At 38.8% G+C, this 27,635-nt stretch overlaps 1 protein-coding gene across 26 annotated transcripts in view; it reads right to left on the bottom strand.

The window, feature by feature from the left end:
* Positions 1–6,004: 6,004 nt before the first annotated feature.
* Positions 6,005–27,635, bottom strand: part of PEX5L (peroxisomal biogenesis factor 5 like) — a 244,738-nt gene continuing 223,107 nt past the window's right edge. For all 26 annotated transcript variants that reach the window (XM_017955669.3, XM_017955672.3, XM_017955673.3 and 23 more), the window contains 6 exons: positions 25,689–25,832; positions 21,944–22,014; positions 19,640–19,837; positions 18,777–18,942; positions 18,218–18,375; positions 6,005–12,609 (listed from right to left, as the gene is read on the bottom strand). In XM_017955669.3, coding sequence (XP_017811158.1) covers positions 12,405–12,609; positions 18,218–18,375; positions 18,777–18,942; positions 19,640–19,837; positions 21,944–22,014; positions 25,689–25,832 — 942 coding nt within the window. In that variant the 3' untranslated portion in view covers positions 6,005–12,404. The remainder of the gene's footprint in view (positions 12,610–18,217; positions 18,376–18,776; positions 18,943–19,639; positions 19,838–21,943; positions 22,015–25,688; positions 25,833–27,635) is intronic.

The raw sequence follows: 27,635 nt of genomic DNA, 5'->3' as shown, positions 1-27,635 counted from the left end.
TCTGAGGCCCTTTATGGCTCTTATTTTCTTTAATTTTGAAAAATGCCAAGTAAACGGATTCTGCCATTGATTGTTTTCATCTGTCAGTGGAACAGGTAACTTGAGACAATGACTAATCTTATTTCTTTTTAGGGGTTCTTGGCGTTACCAGGCAGCCATCACAGTGGACCCTCAGTGATGGCGCATTGTTACCTCTGTGGAGGAGGGAGGATTTGGGGCAGGGCAGAGTCTCCTGCCTTGGACTTTATCTGCTGGATGTCACGTCACAAATCTTTCTCTTGTTCCCCTGGATCTTGGTTTGCTGATGGCCCCCTTAACACAAATAAAAGCAGAGTGGGCACAAGCTATGTCCAGAGACTTAGGCACTTCTATGACACTGTGTCTCTAAGGTGTATGAGTTCTCTATTGCTGCTGTGACAAATTACCATGAACTCAGTGGCTTAAAATAATAAATGTATTACTATGCATATGGTCTTACGGAGCTAAAATCAAGGAGTTGGTAGGGAAGCCGTAAGGGAGAATCAATTCCTGCTTTTTCTAGCTTCTAGAGCCTGCTCATATTCCTGGGCTCATGGTTTCCTCACAGCATTGGCAACATTGCAGCCTCTGCTTCCATTGTCACATCTCCCGTGGCTGACTTACTTCCCTCTTATAAAGACCTTTGTGGGCCAGGCCTGGTGACTCACACCTGTAATCCCAGCACTTTGGGAGGCCAAGCCGGGTGGATCACTTGAGACCAGGAGCTCAAGACCAGCCTGGCCAACATGGCAAAGCCCCACCTCTACTAAAAATATAAAAATTAGTCAGGCATGGTAGTGCACACCTGTAATCCCAGCTACTTGGGAGGCTAAGGCAGGAGAATCACTTGAACCCAGGAGGCTGAGGCTGCAGTGAGCTCAGATGGCACCACTGCACTCCAGCCTGGGCAAGAGAGTGAGATTCCATCTTAAAAAAACAAAAAGCAAAAAGCAAAAAAACCCTTGTGATTACATTGATCTCACCCAGATAATCCAGAATATTCTTCTCAAGATCCTTAACGTAATCACATCTGCAAAGTTGCTGTTGCCATGTAAAGTAACATATTCACAGGTTTTGAGTATTAGCATGTGGACATCTTCGCTGAGGTATTATTTTGCCTACCATATAGGATATGTTAATCAGTGCTTAAAAATCCATTTGATGCTCAAATTTTTTAGAACAATGAACCTATATATTTAAAAATCCAAGTAAATGACCAGCTTCAGTGTTCTGCCATATGTTTTGGTGAGGGGAATAAAACAATGAGGGAATGATTGGATTGTGAAGAATTATTTGCCACCAGAGAATGTTTTTGGGACAATGTTTGCAAGCCTCCTTCAACTCACATCCATTTGCTTTATCTCTTCATGCCTAATGGGGGAGTTTACCAGTGTGAATATGCACTGTTGAATTTTTGGTCCTGCTTTTCAAATGCTGTTGGTGACAAACTTCAGTTGTAGTAGGAAATTTAATAGGAAACAGTGAGCCATTCTCATCCCTCATGCAACCAGTCATTTAAAAATCAACTAGGAAAAGTCTTTCAGTGTGGTAGGGAGGCAGGGTGGTATAATTGCAAGAGTGGAGGCATACAGACTTGAAGTGAAATCCTGTTTCCAACACAGACTAGCTATGTGACTTTGGTAAACACATAATTCCCTGAGATTCAGTCTTTTCATCTGTGTAGTGGGCATAATAATACCTGAGGTGAGTTACATAAAGCATATGACAATCTGGTGAACACAGGGCATTTTTATATCACCATTTTCACCCATTTAGCATTGGCTCTATGGAGGTTTTGACCCTTTGTTTTAATGTAAAAGATTTTTTAAAATATCAGAATTATACCAACATTGATGACTTTTTTCTAAGAGTATTTTTCTGGAGCTAATTTCATTAAGTCAGTTAATTTTGTTAATTTAAATAGCATGGTTCATCATTCAATAAATAATAAACATCTACTATGTGCTATGTATTTTTTTCTTAGAATATATCTGTAAATAAAGACAATATTCCTGCCCTTGTTGAGTCTTATTTTTTGGCAAGGAGAGACAGATAGTAAACATAAAAAATAAGTAGATTCTATAACAAGAGGTACTAAGTGCTATTGAAAAAAGAAAACATACAGGAGAGGTGAGGATACAGATTGCAGTATAGAGTACTTAGGAAACAAATCATCTGGAGGTGAGATATGAACCAAGACTTGAAGGAAATGAAGGAGTCATCCTAGGGGATATTTGGGGAAAGAATATGCTTGTCAGAGTAATTAGCTGGTGCAAAGGCCCCACAGTGGGGGCATGTCTATGTCAGAGGAGCATCAAAAGGATCAGTATGGCTCAAAAGAAGGGAGTTGGGGGGAGAGTAATGGGAGAGGAGGTCAGAGAGGGGCCAGATTGCCTGGACCTGGGAGGCTTTGGGAAGGGCTTGACTCTAGAGTGCAGTGGGGAGCCATTATAGGGCCTTTTGCAGAGCAATGACCCAATCTGACTGAAGTTTCATAAATTCTTTGTTCAGACTAGATGGTAGGAAGGCAAGGATAAAGGTGGGGGCTCCTGTGGTCAGCAAGGTGGGAGGATGATGGCTCAAATGGGTGGGAGCAGTGAAGCTAGTGAGAATGGTCAGATTTGGGATACATTTGAAGGTAAGACCCACAGGATTCCCTGATGCATAGGATGTAGGGTATGGGGGAATTGAGAGTGGTTAAAGCTAACCCCAAAGTTTTTATCCTGAGGAACTGAAGAGTGTAGTTACGATCAACTAAGATAGGGAAGGCTTAGTGGGATTGGGGTGGTAATGGTGGAGAAAGATGACCGGGAGTCCAGTTTAAGATGTGTTAAGTTTGAAACACCTATTAGAATTCCATGGTTGATGTTGAGTAGGAAGCTGGATATCCAGCTTGATTTTGGGAGAGAGTTCTGGACTAAAGATAGAAATCTGGGACTTGTTGGCATCTAGATGCTATTTGAAACAGTGGGCCTGGGTACAATCACCAATGGAGGAAGACAGGAAATAGAAGTCCAGGGACTGAACCCCGGGGGATTTCCACCTAAGAAATCAGGGAGAGGACAAGCCAACAAATGAGACTGAGAGGTATGACCGTCAAGGTGGAGGAAAGCCAAGAGCATGGTGCCTGGAGTGAAAGCCAAGGAGGTATCTTAATGAGTCGAGAGTGATCAGCTTTCCAATAACCATTATAGGGTATGTAAGCTGAGGACTGAGAATCAAGGTCCTGGGTGATCTCTGTGGGAACATATTTGGAAGCACAGTGAAAGGAATGGGTTGAAGAGAGAATGGGAGAAGGGGAATTGCAGATAATGAATGCAGCCAACTCTTTGAGGAGTTTTACCACTATGGGAAGCAAAGATGGGAGTGGTGGCTGATGGGAAATGGGGTGACGTCAAGAGAAGGTTTTTGTTTTTAAATGTGAGAAATAAGATGGTCAAATAGAAATCAAAATATTAAGGATGCGAAAGAGAGATGGAAGATGTCCTTGAGCTGATCTGATGTCCTTGAGCAGGGAAAAGATGATGGGATCTGGTGCCAAAGTGGGGAGCTGATTTAGGCAAGGACATAGAAAGACCATGACAATAGTAGGAAGGCAGAGACCAGGAGTGCAGCTGCTGGTGGTGAGGAGGCACAGTGCTGAGAGAGTCTGACAGTTCTCTTTTGCCTGCTTTATTTTCTCAGGAAAATAGGAAGCAAATCCATCAGTTGAGAGTGAGGATGGGGGAATTTAGGGATTTGAGGAGAGAGAAGAAGGTGTGAAATAGTTATCCAGTTGAGTTATTTCCAAGCTTTTGCATTTTTTTTCTGTTTTGATGAAATTAGTATAATTGGTATCAGTTCTGTAAATTTTAGGAGAACCATCTGAGTCATCATTTAATTTTAAGCCTTATGATTTTTCCTTATGAAAACTTTTGCTATTGCAGAGTCCCTTTTGCAACCATTATTTCCACCAGGTCCAGCTTCACTAGGTGAAATTTTGCAAACCTAAATTTTGTCAAGAAGAGTTTCTTCTTTTGTCAATGTTTAATCAATAGCAGTCTTTACCAGGAGCAATGCTAGCTATCATATTGGTTATTTTTCTCAAGCCTACTTTTTCCTGGGTCAGTTTTTACAGTTTGTAGAATTAGATGTGATCTTTAGTCCATTTTTAATCTAGGAGCGATTTTTTTTCACCATATACAGTTTTTGCTTTTATGTTCATTATATGCAGTAGGCAGAAACTTAGGACGAGGATGTCCATTGGAGTTAAATGGCAGAGTAGAAACATATAGCCTAGGAATCTGCCAGTTTCAGTAAATATCAGCTGCTTCTGTGTCCCCCTTTCAAAGAACTTGAGCTGCTTCATTTCCAGCCATCTCCGCTCAGGGAAGCAACCTTAAGCATGGGGCCTACTGAGGATCGGCAGGTTAGTTCCACAGGGCGAAATACTAAAACTAGCCATCAGTTCCCTGAATTCTGATGCATTAAGATGATTACTAGGCAGAATTATTTATTATAGATGTAAGAAAGAAAAAAAAAGCCCTTCACGAGCCCTAAAGTGTTGGGTAATTAAGGTATTGCTTTAAGGAAACTTGTAAAGAATATAAAGAACTCTTCAACCTTCAGTTGCTTTTATATACACACGGAGAGAACACAGCTATTTCAGGAAATTCATATAGTTTACATTTAAAAAGTGGAAGTAGGGGATATGAAAGAGGCTTGAGATATTCAAGGAGTCGGGGAGAAGCCTCAATTAATCACTAGATAGTTGGATTTTTACCTTACATAGCACAGCAGTGAAGCGGGAAAGAAATATGTACAGCTTGATTTTATAGGAGAAAAAATGGAATTCTACGAAGGTCAGGGGCTGCCTCAGATTGAAAGATGGAACAGTGACAAGTGAAAAAGGGATGCTCCAGTCTCTTGCTGTATAGCTCTCTTCTCTTAGCCTGCAGTTCCCTCCACTACCAACCTGACTCAAGGACTTTATTTTGAAAATGGTTTGGAAAAACAGAAACTTCAGTCTGAACACCGTCATCTTTGTGTGGAGCAAATCTGCCCTTGACTCTGCTCTGGGAAGGCCTCCCATGATCTTCCATCTGCCAGGCCATCTACTAAGGTCTCGCAGCTCACAGCCCTTACCGCCCTGTCCCCGCTTCTTCCTGAATGCACACTAAGCTCATTGCTGCCTTGGGATCTTGCACAAGGTATTGGCTCTGCCAGTAGCATTGTCCCCAGCTCTACTTGTCAACAAATCTCAGTCCAAATGTCATGGAAGAGAAAACTTTCCTGACCACCTACAGATAAAGGAGCCCCCCACTCGTTCTCATAATAACTTATTTGCCTTGTTCTAGTACTTTGTAGCACATGGCATTTCTTATTTGTTAAAGTATTTGTAGGCGTCCTTTCACAGAAATCTAAGTTCTTCAAGGGCAAGTTTGATTTCATTCACTTACTACTGTGACCTATGCCCAGAATGGTGTCAGCACTTAATATGTACCTAAATATTTATTGACTGACCAGAAAACCAAAAGACCCTAAAACTGAAATTTATTTTAATATTTTTATTCTAAAAAGAATCACAAAATTCAATTTCAGATTAAATAATATTTTAGTCTTAAAAAATTAACAAAGGAGGAAGATTTTTAAAGTTTTGTTGTATATCCAAAAATGCATTCCTGATTTCCAGATAGCTCATGCAAAATCATATGTAGTAATATTCAGTATTTCATCAAGGACCTTTAGCCAGTAGTACAAATTGGATTCCATTTGATCAGAAGCAGTTCTGATTCCCAAATCCCATTTTGAAAGATTCCTGAAAAGACCTTGAAGCCGCAAAGTTTATTTGAAAACATAGTTTAAAACTGCACAAATATAAATACGATTTTAATAATGTGAAAAAGGGAAGGCATGCTTCCAATAATAGTACAAAAATACTACCTTAATCTTGGTATGCAAATTAGAAGCCAACTCAGTAAATTAAACACATCAATATGATAAGAGGTTATTTTTATGGTAGTAATTTTATTTCAAAGAGCAATGCAGGGAAATACTAAGATGAAGCCTTAATACCCAACAGAGTTGTGCTATGATACATATTATTTCACTAAATCACTGATACAGTATCACATAATATGCCAATAACTTTAAAATCCCCTCCCCCCCATTGCCATTCATTTACTATAGGTCACTTAATTTGAATTGGTATTAATTTAGTAAGTCAATGTAAACATTTAAACAATTTTTTTTCTTGTTATCTATTTCAGCCTGAAAATGAAATCCCAAGACTTTAAACATTTATGAGCATGATGAGGAAGCATCACAGAAGAATTATCTCAAAACAACATTTTTAGATTAGATTAGATATGCAATATTCATAGACATATAAAACATGTAGAAATGTCATTTCTAAATAGTTAAATGTTTGTTACAGTTTGTAAAAAGTTTAATAAATTAATCAGATTTTTTTCAACCAATGTAAACAAATTTGGGCAATGTAAATTGAAGAAAGTGTGGGTTAGATGATATATAGGGAAAAATGAAAGGAAGTTGGTAAAAACTTAGGTTTGCTGTATTTCCCTTAACTACTGGTAATGTAGTCCACCATGAACACATTTCTCACATGGTAGAATTCTTGTATGGTATCCGTGCAGAAATGCTATATATCTCAGTGAAAATGCCAAATGCTCAAATTACTGAGCTGAGTGTGTGTATCTCTTAGTCTTTTTGTGTTATACCATTTCCCTTTCCAAGAAATCCAAAGACCACCATCCCTCCTCCTCCCCCTCCCCCAACGAATGATGCACAGTTGAGCAAAGAACTGCCTAACTGTTGTTGTTACCATCTTAATATTATTTTGAGTGCAGGCTTCTAAAAGTATCTCATGGAGCTCATCAGGGTTTTTGCTGTGACATTCTGCAGCACTGCAAGTTAGTTTTCTCTTATGGAGAAGGTCCTGAGAAAACAGTTCTGAGATTGGGACACTTGTCTCTAGACTGTGTTATTTTGGTATTTCTGCTGAGGTTGCAGGTAGTGGAAACTTCGTTCAAGGCAAAATACCACATGAGAGGTTGTTAAACCTCGCAGTTTAATTTTTTTTTTCTTTCCTCGTAACTGTTTAATGCCACCCCACAATGGCCTTTGCTGTGTGTGTTATGTGTAGAATTCTGTCTTTGAGCTCATGGTATTGTGTAGGGGTACAGGGGTATATGGAGTGAGTAACAAAACTGTTACTAATGTAAGACCATATGGTCTCACTGAGCTTTGCTCTCTCCCTTTCTGGTCTCCTCATAAAATAGCGGTTATGGGAAAAGGCAGTGAGAGGATTTCAGAGTTGGTTCTGAGTGACCATGAAACCACCTCATCACTCCCTAAATATCAGTGTTTTTAGACCTGTTTATCAAGTCCAGTTTCTCAAGGGACATATAGCCCAAGCAGCTCAACTACCATACAAATAGGGCTGTATCAGAACAATGTTGTGATACCCCACACACTCGCTATGTGACATTTATGGAAATTAAGGCCTCATATCTACTTGGCTGTGTGATGATTTTGATGTACCTGACATTACCCCAACCGCCTCACCTTATTTAGAATATCAGTTTTTCTAATTTATTCCCAAACTTTTAGGAAAAATTTTGAAATGCATTATTAAGAATTTAGAGTCCAAACCTTTATGTGCTGAGGCAGTCAACATGATTTAGTTTAGTAGCATTTAGACACTTGGATTTGTTTAAGTTTTGGATCTGTTGTGCCTCAACTGGTTTTTAAAAAAGTGTTTAGATGTCTAAGTACCCAGATTCTTCAGAGGATTAGTTTGGTACTGGTATAATACTGTACAAACTAGATGTGTGAATATCTGTGAAGTTCAGTGTGATAGCATGAAAACAATCTCAAGGATAGGATAAGAAAAGCAAATAGAAAAACTGTAACACAAAGTTCATAAAAATGCTCCCTTGTACAGAGGCAAGGAACAATAGGCTAACCTATGAGACTTAATCATGCACTGTGTAAATTTACATTCAGTCAAGTTATCTTGCATGCTTTGGTTAATATTTGAGTAGGCAAATTTGCAAGTACTAATGCATGCAATATTTTTGTACCTGAGGTTATACGTTTTGCTTTTAAAAAATTGCTTTTTTACAAACTTTATGCCAGAGTTTATCTATGAACACTCTTTAAAAATATATATATGTATGTATCTACTTCTTAGTTCAAAACAGTTTAATTTCAACCAGTTCTATAACTACTGAGATGATAGGGAAACTGTGGTAAAATGTGGATAGGGAATGAATTTGAAATTATTTTACAAGGTTGAAATCATAAGTGTGCATGTGTAATAATTTCTAAAATAAGAGAGTTCAAAAAGGATGGCATATAAAGTAAACCTTTAGAATACCCTGTTTCTAGAATGTTCTAGAAGTATCTCAAGATATAAAACAACAACCACCACTGTTACAACAACTAGCTTAAAGTACAGTCCAATCTTGGGGAACTGATTCAGGGCAAATGAGGAAGGGTCTCAGAATGACCAACTTGCTTTCTCTATATTCCCAAGCTCACAGACAAAGTTTATGATAAAGAGTTTGGAAGCTCTTATTATAAGTGGGACTAGCTTCAACTGTGTTCAACTCTCGCTTGTATGGCAAGATTATACCAGAAATATTTATCTATACAAGCATTTAGACATGGGGCCCATGTTCAATATAATAGTCTCTTAAAGAGAAGAATGAAGAAAGTGGCATGAAACTCTGAAAGTGAGTTTGTGAAACATAAGTGGACATTCCTACCCAGTTATGTTTCTTTACTTTCCTGTTCTAGTAGGAATCCAGATTGGCTGAGAAAGCACAGTGCATAGTATTCTATTAAAGTTTCCTGGTGGACAAGATCTGCCCATTTTTCAGGAGTCATGGGGAGTTTGTTTTGGAGGAAGTAAAGGGAATGAATCAGTATGATTGGCCCAGTGAGAGGGATCTTTATTCCTCCTCCTCTACCCTATCCCTCTGCCTCCTCCTCACCAGGAAGGTACAAGAGCATGTAGAAGTAGCCTACTAGAAATGGTTATATTTTGAAACTCAGCAATAATCACTGGCTTTCTCTGTATTTTCATTGAATCTACAGGCGAAGTCAGTCCCCGGAAGTCACCTCTATGTAACTGAATGGCCGTTCTAGTAAGAATATGATCTTCTAGGAGCTGTTAGGCTGTTATACATTAGTACATGAGAAAGGAAACTCAAGGCCTTCTCAGAGTTCCTCAGAAGGGAAATAAGGATACCCTCCCCTTTCAAACAGAAAGAGTAAATTAAATGACAATTTCATGCCCTGAAGATGAGATGCCAAAAATAGTTCTGCCAAAAAATAAAGTAGATGCACTTTTAAAAAACCAAACATTTACTGTATATGACTTATACAAAAAGACTGTTCTAAAGTCTTGCTACTTAGTTTTTGGTGGTGCTCTATACCTATAAACTGTCACTCTTTTTTTTTTTTTCTTTTTTTTTTTTTTTTGAGACAGAGTCTCGCTCTGTCACCCAGGCTGGAGTGCAGTGGTGCAATCTCGGCTCACTGCAACCTCTGTCTCCCTGGTTCAAGCGATTCTCCTGCCTCAGCCTCCTGAGTAGCTGGTATTACAGGTGCATGCCACTATGCCTGACTAATTTTTGTGTTTTTAATAAAGTTGGGATTTCACTGTGTTGGTCGGCTGGTCTTGACCTCAGATCTCGTGATCTGCCCACCTTAGCCTCCCAAAGTGCTGGGATTACAGGCGTGAGCTACCACACCCAGCTTGTCACTCATGTTTTAATAATGGTTTTTACCTAATTTTATAAAAAATATTATTGAAAAATGCAACTCTTTTCCTTTTGGGCCATAATTCTGGACTTCTTGACAGCCTACAAAAAATCTTAGATCTGATGGATACTACATATACTGGAGAAAGTCCTACTAAAAATGCTCTGCAAGTTGCCAAATAATGGTGAGAATGGAAAATTGTTTAGTCTTCCCTAAAACAGCTCCTTGGAGTTTGTGTTCCAATAGCAAAATAAAACTTGGGCCACAAAATTTACCACCATTTAGCAACAAATTAATTATTTGACATTTATACTAGTTTCAGGCTTTAAATTCAGGCTGCAAATTCAGTTGCTCCTCAAAGTATAGAATGGCATCACAGAACACTTCCCAAGTTTGTTTTGAATCCTTTGTCCAGAGGCTCCTCATGGACTATTCAAGCTGACTTTCTGGTCAAGGTACAGAGATGGTAGAAGGAAGGAGCAGGGAAGGAAAGGATGCTGTTCCATCAGGCATATTCAAGCAGGCCCTGCCACGGCTGGGAGGCTGGCCCCAAGAGTCCTTACCAGACTGGGTTTCTCGAATTCTACAACTCTCAGAATACCATTCTTGAAAGTATTGTTGAGCTTTACTTTGCTGCTGAGACTGTAGAGAAGCATGGGCTGAGACTGGGTGGTTGCCGCTACCCATGATGAGTGCCTGAATGCCTCTGCCTTCTGCTGACCAGCTGGAGCTCTCACCTGGCCCAAGTGAGCTTTGACAATGAATATCAAAACCTGACACTCCTCACAGTGGCCTCAGCTCTTTGTCTTTATAAACTAGAATAGGTTATAACATACGTAAGCCTCAAGGACTTGTGGTTTCTGTTAACTTGAGGCCCTCTCACAACCCAGGGACTTCAAACGTGACAGAGGAGAGGATTTTATTCCTGTACCTTGCATTCATTTTATAAGCACGTGTGCACATTTGCCCCTCAGTAGAAGCTTATTCCCTGGGCAATTAGACTGTTTTGACCCCAATTCTGTGGAGTTTTTTTTTTGTTGATGTCATTTTGTTTTATTTTTTGTGGGTAACTATAATCATGAGTGGAATGAGATATTACTAATCAAAGAACATAAAGAAAAAGTTAGGATTAGACTACTTTGGGGAAGGTTCTAGATGAAGGGAGGAGACCAGGTAAAGAAGAATGGGATAACTTACTAGACCTGACACTGGTAAAATTATATTCTGATTAGCATTTTGCAAACAATGTTCCTAATTCTTTAAAAAGAATGTGTCTTTCAAAATAATCATCAAGCCCCGAACACATACAAAACACTCTAGAGAACTAAGTGGAATTTAACCAATGAAAACACCACTGCTAATAGAAAATTCCCAATACTTGCTAAATGTTCAAAGAGCCAAAGAGGTATTGCATCTTTCATATGAAATCACTGGCATTCAGTGAGATTTGGTTTGAAAGTGTTGCTCTTCTATTACTTAGAATGCAAGAGGATGAACAGTGCAGGTTATTATGAAACTAAAAAAAACATAATTTTTAGGAAAAATGTTGTTTATCACTCTTAAGAAATATTATTTAAAATATTTATGGTTTAAAAGGAATATTGGTGTGCAGGGCAGTTAGAAAGCCAGTAGAATATGACACTTAAGCAAGTTAATTTGAACTCAATATAAATCACGATATCATCAAACTTTTTTCCTGCAGAGAATGCATGCAGAGGCAGTACCTTGTGTCTTTCTTATGTTCATACAGTCCCAGAAAGCATGTGAATGAAAAGATCTGTTTGCCATATTTACGCCTTATGTCATCGTATCTGCTTTAAGAAAAACACTCCTTCAAAATCCTACACTATGAAAAACTATTTTCAGGAATTGTTTATTTGGTCCGTTGATCTAATGAGGCTGAGTTCTCAAATCCTTCACCCCCAAGTTAAAAATTGGAGCAACAAAACAAAACTCCAGCAAGGCATAAATAAGATATTAAAGTGCATATATACAATCCCAGAAAAGTTTAGATTGGGAACAGCAAAAATTTCTAGTGCAAAAACTGCTTTTGCCAGCAAAGCTCCCTCTCTGGAATCAAAGGGCTACAGTAAAAGTTAAAATTGGAACAGGTTTAAGCAATGCCTGTCTTTAGTCACAAGTTAATATATGTGCATGCACCAATGGCCCAAACTATGTTCAGTCTTGCAAAAGGAGACAGTTCAGAAACAGCCAGAATTTCCCAATCTGAGGCAGTGCTTTTTCCATGTTTCCCATGAACAAGTTCCTCAGATGTGTCATCAGCTGCAAGGGGAGACAAAAAACCCAAAGAATGTGTGTTGCAATATGCTTGCAACTTGTGGAAAGAGTATTCAACACACAGTTACTTTATCTTGGTTTGTCTTGAGTCTCTTAATTCTTCTATTGAGCCTGACTTTGACTCTATATACAACATTTTGTGCTTTTGGATCTGAACAGAGACTGGGCATTGTCCACAGGAATTAATTTCCTTGGGCTATATGACCATGGCCTTTTGAATATTTGATTTATCCTTTTGAAATTCATAATAAAATAGTTTTTCATTTTCAGTACAATCACACAGATCGGGGATTATTAGTACTGGTATTATTCTTTCTTCAAGGATCCAAGTTGAAAGCTCTTAAGAGGACATCCAGGTCACCAAGATTAGCCGCCTGGAAGAGTTCTGGCTGGTCCATCAGAGAGAGTGCAATTCTGAGGGCAGCCCAGATATTCCCAGAGATTGCAGGATGAGGAACTTGCTGCTGATTCCTGCTCTTTCTTTGCAAACTGAGGGCAGTGAGAAAATTGCTGACCGCTTCTCTAAGAAGGTAGAAAAACATATTTTAAAATGTGTCACATTTCAGAGTTAGCAAATGTAAACAAAACAAAACAAAATTGGATTCAGTGATTTTAGTCTAAAATTTTAAATCATCTCTTAACGTGTCCTGGATGATCAAATGAACAACTTTCTAATTCTCTTATATTCTTTAGTGAGCAATCATTGTTAAATATAGTGAGGTCAGAAAGAAAAAAGAAAAGCAGGCTGGGCACGGTGGCTCAAGCCTGTAATCCCAGCACTTTGGGAGGCCAAGGCAGGTGGACCACTTGAGGTCAGGAGTTCAAGATCAGCCTGGCCAACATGGCAAAACCCTGTATCTACTAAAAATACAAAAAAAAGCCAGGTGTAGTGGCATGCGCCTGTAATCCCAGCTACAAGGGAGGCTGAGGCAGGAGAATCACTTGAACCCAGGAGACAGAGGTTGCAGTGAGTCGAGATCACACCACTGCCCTCTAGCCTAGGCAACAGAGCGAGACTGTCTCAAAAAAAAAAAAAAAAAAAAAGAAAACATTTTATTTTAGGAATGTTAGGTGGGAGAGAAAGAATAATAGCAAAACCATGCAAATTCATTAATGCATTCAATTTTCCCCTGCTCTAGGAATGATTTGAACACTTAATCCATTTGCAGATTTGATTTCTATAACTAGGTTTAAGAGGAAGAATATAGCCCTACTTAAAAACAAAGTGGTCTAATTTTTCCCATTAGGGCTAGATGTAAGCAACACAGCTACAGTAGATTGAGTTTATTATTGGGCACCTGTCTTGAATCCCAGTTATTTAGCAGTAGGCAAATTTTTTTTTTTTTTTTTTTTCCAAGGCTTACTTTCCCTGAGTGTGTAATAGGGATAATCAAAGACATTTAAAAACTTCGTAAGGTGCAGTTGAATCAATCTATGTGAAAGCTCTTATCACCGAGTAAGATCAATAGTCCTCAAAGTGTGCTCTGGAGAAGCTTGGGAATCAATGAGGTCAAAATTATTTTTATGATAAAACTAAGATGTTATTTGACCTTTTTGCTTTCATTTTTTCACATGCTTACAGTGGAATTTTCCAGAGACTACATGGTGCATGATATCCCAACAGAGTGACTGCAGAAGCAGGTGTGAGAGTGTGTCTTCCAGTAAGCAAGATATTAAAGAAACTTGCAAAAATGTGAAATAATGTCACTCTTCCCACTAAACTGTTTTTGTTTAGGAAAATAATCATTTTTTTTGTAAAAAATGTTATTATAACATGTAGTAAGATTTATTCTTTCTAAATGAATCTTTAAAAATGTTTTCAGTTTAATTTCTAATATGGTAAATATTGATAGATATAACCCACATAAACAAAAGTCCTTTTAGGTTCTCAATAATTGCTAAAAGTATAGAGGGGTCCTGAGAACACCGAGTCTGAGATAAGCCGAGTTAGATGCTGTCTCAAATCCTTCTAGCTCTTCTGACCCACTAGTCCACTCTGCTGCTCAGGTGCCAGGTGTACCTGCTGGGTCTGCCCTCTTCAGTATCCCCATTTCACCCCAACCTTGTAGAGTATATCTGACAAACTGATCCTTCCGAAGAATACTCATGCCACTTTAACTTGCACCCACTTTACTGTTCTCAAAAACTTTTCATACACTTGATCTCATTTAATCCTGCAAGGTAGGTATTAAGCATATGGTAAGAAACTTTGAAAATGAGGCTGGATTTCTAATTCTAATGCACATAATCCAGGGATTTGCTCATCTATATTGTTAGATCTGCCTGAAAATAAAAGGTAAGTGAGAAATGGTCATGGTGTATGTAGCAACCTGGATAATGGAATGGAGTGGGTGTTCTAATCACCCCTTCTTCTGGTTTTCTTGTAATCAAGCAAGAGAGGGAGATTTATAAATGGATGGACATAGGGAGCCTACTTGAGAGGCCCTTTTTGCCCCCGCTTCACAGGATGGCAGCTCTACTGATGTCTCCCAGTGTTCTCTCATAGACCCAGACCTGCAAGAACTCGAGGGAAAGGAAGATCTTGAAAGCTTCTAATTCACTGGCTGCTTCCAGCCCCAAGTGTGTGGTAATGGTTTCAGAGGGATTTGGAGAGAAACAGAACAGTCGAACTTACTCACCTCATCAAATGACTCCAGTTTTATTTTCCCCCCATAAAGAGAGTCTAAACCTGTTCCCCTGCTTGTGAACTCAGAGTCCTTTTGGGGGACTCAGAAGAGTGTACATGTATATGTGTGAATAGTTTTCAAAGGTTTCACACATGTATGTATAATTTTCAGTCATTTGTGTATATTGTCATGATTAATTAAAAAGCCCATTCATTTAAAAGCATCACGTTATAGCTTTCCCTCATTATACTCATACTAAAACTATTACTATCAAGGAGGATGAAATTTTCAGCAAAAGGAGTCCTCATTTTTGAAAAGGTTAAGACTCATTGGCCTAAGCTGTAGTCTGGAGCTCTATTGACAAAAGTGTAACAGTTTGAGCTACAGCCAAGTTTCACACCAACAATTTCCTCTCCTTATTTTAATGGTATATGGTGCCAGGTTAGTGCTTGCTTTTGACTCTTTAAAGAAAATGTGATGACAAGCAGCAAGTGTTCCAGCTACATACACTGACACTTGCAGTTCTTGAGGGAGCGGTCCCAAGCCTTTTGTGAATTTGAAAGTACTTACACCAGCTCCTTGTTTCCTTTTGAGCCCTTTCTCTATTGAGAGTTGTTATTTCCTAAGTATGCACTTATACCTCAAGCTATATTTCTCTTCAGAATTAAGATTTATGTCTCTCTCTTGCCAGGCGGAGTGGCTCACACCTGTAATCCCAACACTTGGGGAGGCTGAGGCAGGCAGATCACTTGAGGTCAGGAGTTCGAGACAAGTCTGGCCAACCTGGTGAAACCCTGTGTCTACCAAAAATACAAAAATTAGCCAGGCATGGTGGTGGGTGCCTATAATCCCAGCTACTCGGGAAGCCGAGGCAGGAGAATTGCTTGAATCTGGGAGGTGGAGGTTGCAGTGAGCCGAGATCGCGCCACTGCACTCCAGCCTGGGTGACAGCGAGCCTCCATCTCAATTTAAAAAAAAGTTTTTTTTTACATCTCACTTGATGGTTTTTTTTTTTTTTTTTTTTTTTCACGAAAAAGCACAAAATTTTTACCACTTCTCAGATTTCCCACATCTGGCATGACAATAAAAGACCCACAAAACTTAGTCGTTATGTTCCAAAGTAGCCAACTAAGTAGCGTTGCCAGATTTAGCAAATAAAAATACAGAATGCATAGTTAAATGTGAACTTCAGATAAACATTCCTTGGTATCCATGGGGACTGGTTTCACGAACCCCTGAGAATACCAAAATCTGAGAATGCTCAGGTCCCTTGTATAAAATAGCATAGTATTTGCATATAACCTGCACACACCTCCCATATACTTTAAATCATCTCCAGATTACTTATAACTACTAAAATGTAAATGTTATGTATTTGTTATACTATATTTTTTTAAAAAAATATATATTTAATAATTTTTTAAAAAATGTATTCAATCCACAGTTGGCTAAACCCACGGATGTGAAGCCCATGGATATAGTAGGCCAATTGTATAGGAATATCCCATGAAATATTTGGAAATACTTATACTAAAAACTTATTTGTTGTTTATCTGAAATTCAAATTTAAGTGGGCATTCTGTGTGTTTCATCTGGCAACCCTAAAATTAACTTGTTCCAGTATGGGAGGCTTTCTGCTTGAGGATTTAAAATTTACACCTTCATGGAGGTGGCCATTTTTACCTGTCATGAGCCTTCATGGGTTCCTGCAAATAGTAACTCTGCTGAATTTTGTATCTGTGAACGCCAAGAAAGTATTTTATTGGCCACTCAAGTATTGTTTTCTAACCCTAAGAAGTAAACTCATCTAGGAGCTTTATAAAAGCCTCTTTTAATGGAAATATATAAATATATATAGTATATATATAGTATGTAATATTTATATATTATATTCCTTTCGTAAGAACAGTTATAACAATTTTATATGTTATATATATGTATTTTCTTTTTTTACATCTCCCTTGTTCTAAAAAAAAGGAATCTAAGGTGTCTTATAAAATACATATACATAACATATCTAGAAGAAAGTGAATGAAAGAGGTAAACAGGAAATCTGGTTGGGAAATTAAGATGAAACCAGGAATGAAGTTAGGACACAAAACAGAGATCCGCAGGGCTTGGACAGCTGATGTGTAGGGGGCTGGCACAGAGTCAGCTCTGGGCTTTTGCACAGCTGATGTAAACAAGGCCTCTGCAGTGGCACATTTCACAGTGTCCATAAAATAAAGCAAGCCGCTTCATAAGGAGTCATTCAGCTCTTCCTGGTTTTGATCTGAGAAAATCCTCTTGACACAGTTAATCCAGTGACTAACGCTCCTTGTAAGAGTTTTTTTGTATAGTGCAACAACTATTTTCTAGGGTCTCAATGTTTGCCAGTGGCAAAATGCACCAATGTAGTTCACAAGCAGTAATTCTTCAGATGTCAAAAGAGTGAAATCTAGTTATATAGTTCTCTGATGACTTACTAAATAAATAGTAGTAATAAGGATGATGTTGGCAAAAATAATAATCATCATAATAAATGCCTGCTAGGCATTGAGCATCTGCTCTGTGCTAGGCAATTACATTGAACCTGTACGATAATCCTGAAAAATAATCATTACCTCTTTCTCTCTCTTTTTTTAACAAATGAAGGAATTGAGGCTAAAAATTATATACCAGTCATGAAACTGGTACGTGGCAGAGCTGTGATTTTAACCCAGGCTTGTCTGATTAAAGCCTGGCTCTTTCAGAGAATGGGAAAGGGCTTACATTTTTTGTGGGTTTCAAAACTAACATTTAGTTCTTTTTCCAATTATGAAAGTAATACCTGTTTATTTAGAAAATAGAAAAAAATGGGAAAAGAAAGAAGAAAAAAGATTACCCATACTTTCATTATCGGAAAGAAATAAAGGTCATTTGTAGGCCCTGGTAATGGGGAAAAGATAGAGGAGGCAGACCTTAATGACGAAGGATGAGAATGAGAAAGGCATTTTAAACTATAAACGCAGTTTTGTTTTTTCTTTTTCTCCCAACTAACTTGATTGGTATATTAGGTTTAGAAAACCCAGATTCTTGGTTTTGCCTTGCTAAACACTGGTTCTGGGACTTTCTGAAGTCCTTTTGCCAGGTCCCCTTGCCCACACCCCCAAGGCTCTTTTTTCCTTAAGTGGAAAATGAAAAGATCGATGGGTAGTATTTCTCGAAGAGTTACCCATGGCAGTGTTGAAAACCCTGATAACTTGTCCTAATCCAGGCCAACTGAATCAAAATCTCAGGGACCAGGGGTTGGGAATCTGCATTTCCCAAGACGCGGAGCCGACTGCTGCTCTCTAAAGATTGAGAAGCAGAGCAGCACAGGGCTCCTGCTCAAACAGGCCTTGGGATCTGAAGGCTTTGCATTCACCCTTAACGGCAGGAGGAGGAATACCAAGGCAGGCATTTTTACTTGGAAACAACCTTTGAGGTTATTCAACCTCAGTCCTGGGCATGGCCTTCATCCTTGGCCTGTTGCTATACTTCACCTGTAGGCGCCCAGGTTGATGCAGCTTATTCCCAGGTTGTATCTGGACCGGATGAATCCTGGCTGAATCTCCAGTGCTCGCGTGTAGGCCTCCACGGCTTCCTCGCTGCGGTCTCCATTCGCCAAGGTCGCCCCAAGACGGTTCCATAGTGAATAGTCCTGATGACAAAATCAGAACTTTCTAACAACCCAGTACAAGGCACAATGACAGAGCATTCCTGTATTTCTCCGCAGAGAAAGGAAGATGGCTAAAAAAATATATGCAGTGCTCATGGATGGAGACCATGGCCAGGTGAATTACTAAAAAATCTTCATGGACAATTTTGTCAAATGACTTTCACTCGTCAACGAGCAGCTACCATTTGATGTTGTCACGTAATTAGTGTTTCTATTTTAGGTATTTCAGTATTAACAGCCACGGTAGCACATTATTAGTACCATCACTTTAAACCATTGCAGTCAGGGAAAGAAAGTGTAGAAGAAATGTAGACGGTGTAGCCTGTGAAAACGTGTTTGTTACAGAGAAGGTTGTGGTTTCTTGCTGTGCTGTGCTGTCTTACCTCTGGCCGAACAGTTAAGGCAGCGTTAAATGCATCTATTGCTCTATTAAATTCTCCACTCAGGTGGAACAGAACCCCTAGACCTGTCTGTAGGTCTGGGTCGATCATATCTCCATTTTGGTGGGCAGCTTCCAGATATAATTCCTTCACTCCTTCCAGAACAGAGCTACAAGAGAAAAAGAAATTAGATTTGTAATCCAAATAGTCAGAACATTAATGATTTACTGTTAAATCTCTTGACTCTATTTCAAGAAGTCTCTTCGTTACAGACTGGAAAATTTTGCTTAAAATACCTTAACTTAATGAGAGGACTATGAATGCTGAATATTTCAAAATATGGTTGATTTTCATGAACTATTTTGTTGTACACAGATACAGACTGTGCTAAGTAAGGTCTTCACGAGGAGAGTTCTGTTGACTCTATGAGTGCCAGTGTGGAAAACCCCACAGCTAAGTTTCCCAAGGGCTCAATGAGAAAGGATTTATTGCTGATAGAAAACAAAATTTCTAGAAGACCAGACTTTCATTTTCCCCATTCCTAATTCTCAGGCTGGATAAAACTTGGAGCATTCGTATTTATTATACTTCACCTTGGGTGAATTATGTGTCCAAAGCGTTTGACTTTAAAATGTGGCACTCACATAAATGTCTGTGAGTGCCCACAATGTAAATCATGTGCCTGAAGGCTGGCCCTGGTCTAACCATTAATCTTTCTAATGAGTGATGCTCCTCCAGCAGAATACTGTCCTGCAAACCATTCTGGAGTGGGTGGTGTCAGGGCTGTGAGGCTCACTGTTGCCCTTTAGGTGATTCATTGTGCATATGGGTGTATACTGCCAGCTGTAATATACCGAGAAGGATACCTGTCAACTGGGGACTTAGACATCCGCCGGGTGAGGCCTGGAGATCCCTTCTTGCTTTTCACAAGGTATTTGTACTTTGGATTTTGCTTAATCCAATTCTTCAGAGCTTCACAGGCATCCTGCTGATGGCCAGTGTTAGTATAACTCACAGCCAAGGCCATCAAAGCTTTTAAGTTGTTGGGCTGTAATTCTAAGCACCTGAAAGAAAAAAAGAAGCCAATTTCAGATTTTTTTTTTTTTTTTTTGAGCCACAATCCAACAGTTCTTCAGAAAATGTGGAGGGTCTTTATTAACTAAATACTGCAGAAGCATTGGTAAACTTGCTTATGTCAAGTCCTGGAAAGCACCATATTTATCTACATAAAAATGGAGACCTCAGCATATTTTTAAGAAAGTTAAAACTTACCCTAATGATTGCTAGGTTTGGTAATTTTAATAAGTAGCTTTAAAACTATGTGGCTTATCCCTGCACTTAATCTAATGAGATCTAATGAGAAATAGGGGATATCATTATTTTAATGCTGCCTTTTTTTTTTTTTTTTTTTTCTTAGACGGAGTCTCACTCTGTCACTGAAGCTGGAGTGTGATCTCGGCTCCCTGCAACCTCTGCCACCTGGACTCAAGCGATTCTCCTGCCTCAGCCTCCCGAATAGCTGGGGTTACAGATGCCCACCACACCCGGCTAATTTTGTATTTTTAGTAGAGACAGGGTTTCCGTGTTGGCCAGTCTGGTCTCAAACTCCTGACCTCAAGTGACCCACCTGCCTCACCTCCCAAAGTGCTGGGATTACAGGTGTAAGCCACCACACCTGGCCTCTACTACCAATATATTAAATGTCTATTATCCCCAAAGAGAACTGACTTGAATGTAGACATCTAGATATGAAAGATTGTACAGTCTTTTGCACAGGAGAGGGAAATCCCTGTGTTTTCAGAACTACTGATGTGGGTTTACAGGAGACACAGGCTAAAGCTACTCCCTCTCATTCTATTCCATTGGCCTCTAGCAAGGGATTTTCAAACTGAAGTGCATGTGAATCATCTGGGTTTTTAAAAAATAAAATCTGCATTCTGATCCAGCAGACCTACTGGGGTGGGCCTGGGATTGTGCAGGTTTGACAAGTTCTCAGGTGATGATGAGGTCTCTGGATAAGACTTTGAGGAGCAAGCCCTAGGCAGTACCTAATACCACTCTGTGGTGGGCCTAATCTCCCAGAAGCTTATCAGCACTGGGTAGAGAGATTCTTAACTCTAGATGCACATTACAAATGCCAGGGAGTTTTAAAACTATTGCTGCTTGGTTCCCAGCCCTGATCAATTAAATGATCATCTCTGGACTGTGCTTGGGCATCAATTTTCCCCTCCAAACGATTCTAATGTGCATGTGTATATAGGGTTAAGAACCACTGACTCAGAGCTCCAGATTTGGAGTCAGGTGATGAGGGTTTAAGTTCTGTCTCTGTTACATACTCTCTGTGTGACCTTGACCTTTCCTGATCCCCAATTCTCTCATCTGTAGGAAAAGGCTCTGACAGCAGGGCCATACTCCAGGCACCATTACTTCATCAGATACCAACAGAATCTTGAAATCTAGGATTCCAAGATTGTAAAGCCCTAGAATTTCAACAGTCTAGAATTCTTACAATCTGAAATTCCAAAGCTATAGGATTTATACACATACATTATGTATGTACATTTATATAAATACCATACATATAACAGATGGAATATATATATGTGTGCATATATATGTATACATGCACATACATATATGTTCTCTTCCTATAGCACTATATTAAAGGCACTTACAAGAAAAGGTAGGGAAAGTGGAAGTCTATTTGGTAGAGGCTACTTTTCCAGGATTTAAATAGGAACTCTAATTAAGTAGGGTGTAATATTAAACACACCCACTGTTCCCATCCCTCCCGCCCCAATGTCATCCAGACCATTAGTCAGTACTCCACTTATTTTTTTTTTAAGAATATTTTCTGATGTTTCAGAAGGTTAAAACGTTAAAAGGAGCTATTTATTCAATGAGTCTACTTTACGAGTGGGTTTAACAGAGGCTTTCTTTGGTGCCAGTGAATGTCCATTGATTTGTAGATAGCAAGACATTGTTAGGAACATCACTTCATTATAAGTTGTTTTTCAGAGCTAAGTGTGAGTGATATGCGGTATCTCAGCACTTATCCTTTGCAAATTCTTTACACTGTACTTCAGTAAAGATCAAAAGACAAATCTGAAACAGGAAGTTCATTAACAAGTGTCCACCAGGCCCATGATTTTGCACTTAGCTTCGTTTACCTCTGGAGGGCGACAATAGCTGCTTGTTCATTTTCATTCTCTGCCTGGGTTATCCCGAGGAACTGCCATGCCTAGGAAAGACAACTGATGTTAACATTGCAAGATGAAGCAGAATTACTCATGTGCTTCAGTTGGTTGTTGACCTGTGATGGATCTCCTATGCAGAGCAACCTGTCTCAGATGTGACTGCTGTATGAAAGGGAAAAATATTATATGCATTTCTTCATTTGAACTCTCTTGTGACATCTGGGTCAAGATCCTCTGTCATTATTTCCAAACTTGTTCAGTATTTATCCTTTCCTATAACTCAGTGCAATGGAAACCTCTGAATTTCTGAGATTTCATTATATTAGGTATCTTAAAACCAAAAGATAAATATATAAAATTATACAATTGTGAGGGAAAGGGGTGGAAAAATAACCTAGAAATGTAGCTAAATGAAGTTTACAATAAGGAATCTCAAGATGTACAATATTAACTTAGCTTATGTGAATGAAAGTCAGTTACTAGAAGAATTCACAGGTGATTTAGGAACTAGGAAAAGCAAAACAAAATCTCCTATGATGTGTTCATTCCTCTAATGTAATCACTGCTAAAATGCACAAAACACATATAAACACAATCATAATGTAGACATAATTTGATAGTCTACATTTATACATTCCATTGTATAAAGCCCTTTTTCATGTTTTTACAAAATCCTCATAAAATCCTCATAATTTTTAATTTGAATTTTGTTGAATGGATATTCCATTATTTATTCCATTATTTACTCAATAATTCCCTTATCACTTTAAGTTGGTTGCAATTGTTTGCTATTGTAAATAACATGAAGAACATCTTCAAGCAGATAGCTTATGTTTTTATATCTAGAATCAAAGTTTTTAACATAGCAAATTTTTCTCTATATACTCATAAGAACAATAACTCTCACACTGTTACAAGAGTAATACAAGCAGAAACCTCTCATTACACACATTGTCTTCAAATTTCACACTCCCCAAACACTTTTACACACTCCTCAAACATTATTTTAGATAATACCATTTTAAAACAAAACTCTAGGAAAGCACAGTTATCTTAAAGTGCCATTTGAATGGTACAGGCTTTTCCTCTCATGGGTTGTTATTACATACACCTTATGAACTCATCAAAATACCGATTATTCCCCCTCCAAATAGCCTTGATTCTTTTAAATCTCTTAAACATACAGACAGCAACCTCTATTTTGATTTCACCTTCCATGTATCTTAGAATGCTTCTTAAGAAAAGACTGATGAAATAGTCTTTCTCTGGGGGTGTTTTTCTAGCCTTTGGCCATGGTGTCATTTTCACTGTCTGTAGTGTTATTAACTTAACTTTGAGGTCTCCATAGATTCAGAAGCCCTGGGTCCTTGTCTGGGATTTGTTAGTTACCAAAGGCCCTCATTTTCTCATTTATGAATCTGAGATCATAATATGTCCTTAAAAAAATCTTCCAGGGCTGTTGTGTCAAATAATGTAATATATTTGAAAACACCTTGTAAAATACATAGCATTTACAAACGTAAGATGACATTATTATTTTTAGGGGGTGGCCTATAGTTTCATATTAGTGTAATAATTTCCTCTTCTACAATGGGCATATATATTGTATTGTATTGTATTGTATTTTATTTTATTTTATTTTTGAGACAGAGTCTTGCTCTGTCACTGAGGCTGGAGTGCAGTGGCACAATCTGGGCTCACTGCAACCTCCGCCTGCTGGTTCAAGTGATTCTCCCACCTCAGCCTCCTGAGTAGCTGGGATTACAGGCATGAGCCATCTCACCCAGCTGATTTTTTTTTTTTTTTTTTTTGTATTTTTAGTAGAGACAGGGTTTCGCCACGTTGGCCAAGCTGATCTTGAACTCCTGGCCTGAAGTGATCCGCCCACCTCGGCTTCCCAAAGTGCTAGGATTACAGGCATGAGGCACCACGCTCGGCCTATCTTTTAAAAATTCTAATATTTTGGTTCAGAATTTCAGCTTTCAGTTCAATCCCATTTCACTGTAAGCCTTTTGACCAACACGATATTACAAGATTTAACTAGTGATCAGTTTACTCATTCTTCTTACATAAAGTACAACCAATAATAGAAATGAAGGCTAAATATTGATGTGCCAGGCGCTGAGCTGAGCGCTTTATTTGTGTGGACTAATTTAATCCTCCCAACACCCAATGAGATAGTTACTGTTAGGATTTGGACTAATTTAATCCTCGCAACACCCAATGAGATAGTTACTGTTAGGATTTCCACGTTACAGATGAGGAAACTGAAACTTAGAGGGTTTAAATGATTTGCCCCAGGTCCCATGGCTAACAGGTAGAACAGGGATCTGAACCTATGCAGTTGGGATAGCACAGCCTAGATGCCTAACCACTATTCTACATTGTATTCCCAGCACCAGTATATATATCTGTCTCTAAAATTTCTGCTGATTCCCTTGGGAATATTCCTTATATGATGATTCTTGAAAATTACTCACAAATGAAAGAAGAAACCGTTATACTGACACTACCTTATGATAGGCCTTCACAGGTTTAGAAATCTAGGGGATTAGTACTGCAGAAGCTTTTTGGTGGTCTCCCAGCCTCTGTCTCTAATCACTCTTCTGATCTCTGAGAAATGGGTTTTCTATTGGTATGCCTGTTGGTATCTGTTGGTATGCCTCTTCTGAGTATAGGCTCCTAGGGGTTTCCCATGGCTTTCAGATGAATTTCAAATTATTGCTTAACTCTTCTTGCCTTCCCTTTACCATTCTCTCCTCCCCTCTTCCACTTAACATGACGCTTCATGCCCTTCTGCCTATCCACATAGCACTCCCTTGTAACAGAAACTTGACTCCCCTATTGCCTTTAATTTCTGCACCCACCCTGGCTCCACTTGTGCAGAAAGGCTGGGTGCTTTCTAGTCTCCCAGCATCCTTGCACACTCTGATGTTGCATTTATTTCACTACTTTGATTTTTTTTTACTTGTCTTCCCAGATACACCATAAACATGTTTTCCACCTGATATGTTTTCCCAGCTTTTCCATATTTTAAGCCAGGACCTGGTGTAATTTTTGGTACATAGTATGTGTTCAATAAATGTGGAGTAAACCAAGGGTGATGTACAGTGTGACACAAGAGCCAGACATCACTATACACTGTCCCTTCAAAACTACTGCTGGGCACAGTGGCTCATGCCTGTAATCCCAGCACTTTGGGAAGCCAGGGCCGGTGGATCACCTGAGGTCAGGAGTTCGAGACCAGCCTGACCAACATGGTGAGACTCCATCTCTACTAGAAATACGAAAATTAGCTGGGCATGGTGACAGGCACCTGTAATCTCAGCTACTTGGGATGCTGAGGCAGGAGAATCTCTTGAACCTGGGAGGTGGAGGTTGCAGTGAGCCGAGATTGTACCATTTCACTCCAGCCTGGTTGACAGAGCAAGACTCCGTCTCAAAAACAGAAAACTACTGATAAGCCTCCAGGTTGGTAATTTTGATTTTTCTTTTCCTGTCCCCAACCTTTATTTATAGGCACTGTAAACACTGCCGATTAGAAATTTGGTTAGAAAACAGGTACCTATATGTAACTTTCAAACAAGTAGACTAAGCTAGGTTAACTCCTCTGGGAACCTTTACTTGATGAAAAGGCGACCCAGCAGAGTTCTGTGTTATCTGTCCCTCATTAGCACATGCCCTTTCTGAGACTGGCAGAATGAAGGCAGAAGGACACCTCTGCATCTCCAGGGTCCTGAAGAATTGCTGCTTCCATGAACAGGATGGTGACTGGCAGGTCCCCTTCCTTCAGCCTTTTTAAGCCTTCCTCAAATGCTCCAGGCCAGTCCTTGAAGGGGTTTTCAGTGTGAAAGTAATATCCCTGCAACACAGAAAAAGGCCAGTGCATGAGCCATTGATTTCTCTTTTCATTCTTACATTTGGTAGGTTCTCATTAAAAAGTCAGGAAGCAACAGATGCTGGAGAGGATATGGAGAAATAGGAATGCTTTTACACTGTCGGTGGGAGTGTAAATTAGTTCAACCATTGCGGAAGACAGTGTGGTGATTCCTCAAGGATCTAGAACCAGAAATATCATTTGACCCAGCAATCTCATTACTGAGTATATACCCAAAGGATTATAAATCATTCTGCTATAAAGACAAATGCACATGTATGTTTATTGCAGCACTATTCACAATAGCAAAGACTTGGAACCAAACCAAATGCCCATCAATGATAGACTGGATAAAGAAAATGTGGCACATATACACCATGGAATACTATGCAGCCATAAAAAAGGATGAGTTCATGTCCTTTGCAGGGATGTGGATGAAGCTGGAAACCTTCATTCTCAGCAAACTAACACAGGAACAGAAAATCAAACACCATATGTCCTCATTCATAAGTGGGAGTTGAACTGTGAGAATACATGGACACAGGGAGGGGAACATCACACACTGGGGCCTATTGTGGGGTGGGGGACTAGGGGAGGGATACCGTTAGGAGAAATACTTAATGTAGATGATGGGTTGATGGTTGTAGCAAACCACCATGGCCCGTGCATACCTATGTATCAAACCTGCATGTTCTGCACATGTATCTCAGAACTTAAAGCATAACAAAAATTTTTTAATTAAATTAATTTTGATTTTTTAGTTTTTCATTTTAAATTTAAATTTCTGCTTTTCCTTATTATGAATATAGTACTTTTTCATAGTATAAAATTTAGATAATACTAAATAATATAAAAAGATACAAAAAGTTACCTATAATGCCACAACGTAGATATGAGCACTGCTAATATTTTTGATTTTGCTTTTTTCTGATATCTTTTTTTTAAAACAATTTCCCCTCAAGATTTAAAAAATACTCTTTAGACATGTTTTTGCCAAGTGCTACCACCCATCCCCCAAAATATGAATCCTACATACTGTATATCTGTTTATCTACTACGGCCCTTTGGAGAACTACAAACCATTGTCATAACTAAGAATTTTTTTTGCCTTTGCCCTGAACCAGTTTTTGCCTATTGGGGGCTATATTGTTCCTGTTGAGAATGCATGTTTTAAAGTTAAAGATCTTTTTTTTAATTGCAAAAATTTAAAGAATATTTAGTGTACAAATAACTGGTATTTTCTATGAATATATAAATTAAACAAATAGGCACATATTACATACACAGACTTATAGCTTAGGCCTCACTTAGTTTTATATTGTGATTTCTCTATGTTATTAAAATTATTCCTATGGATATGCTATATTTATTTACTCAATCCCCTATTGATGAACATTCAGGTTATTTTAATTTTTTTGTTATCATAAATAAAACTATGGTGAAAGCCTCATGCATAAATCTTTGCTGCATTTACTTATTACCTTAGGATAGACTCCCAGAGGGATTTATTAGGTTAAAGGTTATGAGCTATTTTTAAGCCCTTGAAATGTGTAGCTAAATTGTCTTTGAAAAAATTTGCCCCAACTTAAACTCTCATCTGAAGTATCTGAGAGATATTACTTGCTGCAATTTTACTTGCATAGATTTTCATAAAATCCTTTAAATTTGGTAGGTACAAATTAGCTAGTATGTTGATGGTGTTACTGAGGTTTAAGAGTAGATCAAGTCGGGGGGGCACCCAAGATGGCTGAATAGGAACAGCTCCAGCCTACAGCTCCCAGTGTGAGC

Source organism: Papio anubis, chromosome 2, assembly GCF_008728515.1.
Source record: "Papio anubis isolate 15944 chromosome 2, Panubis1.0, whole genome shotgun sequence".
NCBI classification, from domain to species: domain Eukaryota; kingdom Metazoa; phylum Chordata; class Mammalia; order Primates; family Cercopithecidae; genus Papio; species Papio anubis.
This window is presented reverse-complemented; position numbering and strand designations above follow the sequence as displayed.